We start from the raw sequence: 1,534 nt of genomic DNA, 5'->3' as shown, positions 1-1,534 counted from the left end.
GTGCGCGGAAGGGCAAGGCGAGCCCTCCAGACACCCCGACTCCCCAACCCGACCCCTCCTCTCCCTCCCCCGGCAGCCGCAGCCTCACCATCCATGACTTTGACATCGGGCGCCCCCTGGGCAAGGGGAAGTTCGGGAACGTGTACCTGGCCCGGCTCCGGGACAGCCATTTCCTCGTGGCCCTCAAGGTCCTGTTCAAGTCGCAGCTGGAGAAGGAGGGGATGGAGCACCAGCTGCGCAGGGAGATCGAGATCCAGTCGCACCTGCAGTAAGGCTGGTCTCCCCGTAGAGGGCTCCACGCTGGGCCTCTGTTTGCTTGTGGGGTTTTTGGTGGCGGTTGTTTTTTCTTTTCATTTGAGAGAGAAAAGAACGTCAGTTTGGCCCTGGCCGGTTTGGCTCAGCGGGTAGAGCGTCGGCCTGCGGACTAAAGGGTCCCAGATTCGATTCCGGTCAAGGGCACATGCCTGAGTGGGCTGCAGGCTTGATCCCCAGTGTGGGGCCTGCATAAGACAGCCGATCAATGACACTCTCTCATCATTGATGTTTCTCTCTCTCTTCCTCTCCCTTCCTCTCTGAAAGCAATAAAAATATATTTAAAAATACATAAATAAATAAAAAGTATCACAAATGTCACATGCAAAAAAAAACACAAACAAATAAAAAAAAAAAAAGAACATCTGTTTGTTGTTCCACCTATTTCTGCATTCATGGGTGACCCTTGTACGTTCCCCGGCCGGGGCTCGAACCCAGAATGGCATCCATGGGAGGATGCGCTAACCAGCTGAGCTCCCCGGCCAGGGCCCACACGGGTGCCTGACCCTTCTTGTTCTTTTTTTTTAAAATATATTTTATTGATTTTAGACAGGAAGGGAGAGAGAGATAGAAGCATCCATTAGGAGAGGGAATCATGGATCGGCTGCCCTCTGCATGCCCTTCACTGGGGATGGAACCCACAACCCAGGCATGTGCCCTCGGCAGGAATCGAACCCGGGACCCTTCAGTCCGCAATCTGATGCTCTATCCATTGAGCCAAACCAGCTAGGGCACCTTCTGTGTCCTCTTTTATCTTTGACACACGAACCCAGCATCTCCCTCCAAACAACCCCCAATGAAGCGAGGCCCTTGCTTTCAGCTGAAGGTCTTTTCCTCTCTGCAATTTATCACAATTACACTCTGCGCAGCCCCCTGTGTCACACGCCAAATGCCCGTTCCTTGTTCTCCCTTCGTGCAGTCCCAGCTCAGGCTGTTATACTGGTGCCAGGACAATCTGCTTTTTTTTTTTTTTTACATTTAAGGAACCATATTCTTTTTTTCTTTAAATATATATATTTTTTCATTGATTTCAGAGAGGAAGGGAGAGAGATAGAAACATCACTGATGAGAGAGTATCATGGATCGGCTGCTTCCTGCACACCCCCCACATGGGATGGAGCCTGCAACCCGGGCGTGTGCCCTGACTGGGAATTGAACCGTGACCCTCTGGTTCATAAATCAACGCTCAGCCACTGAGCCCCGCCGGCCGGGCCACAACCTG

At 52.0% G+C, this 1,534-nt stretch overlaps 1 protein-coding gene across 1 annotated transcript in view; it reads left to right on the top strand.

Moving 5' to 3' along the window:
• AURKC (aurora kinase C) overlaps window positions 1-1,534 on the top strand; it is a 23,396-nt gene that overhangs the window by 853 nt on the left and 21,009 nt on the right. Inside the window, exons 2-3 of the mRNA XM_014536024.1 lie at window positions 12-268; window positions 1,232-1,254. Coding sequence (XP_014391510.1) covers window positions 12-268; window positions 1,232-1,254 — 280 coding nt within the window. The remainder of the gene's footprint in view (window positions 1-11; window positions 269-1,231; window positions 1,255-1,534) is intronic.

This window comes from Myotis brandtii, unplaced genomic scaffold, assembly GCF_000412655.1.
Source record: "Myotis brandtii unplaced genomic scaffold, ASM41265v1 scaffold1554, whole genome shotgun sequence".
In the NCBI taxonomy this organism is placed as follows: domain Eukaryota; kingdom Metazoa; phylum Chordata; class Mammalia; order Chiroptera; family Vespertilionidae; genus Myotis; species Myotis brandtii.
This window is presented reverse-complemented; position numbering and strand designations above follow the sequence as displayed.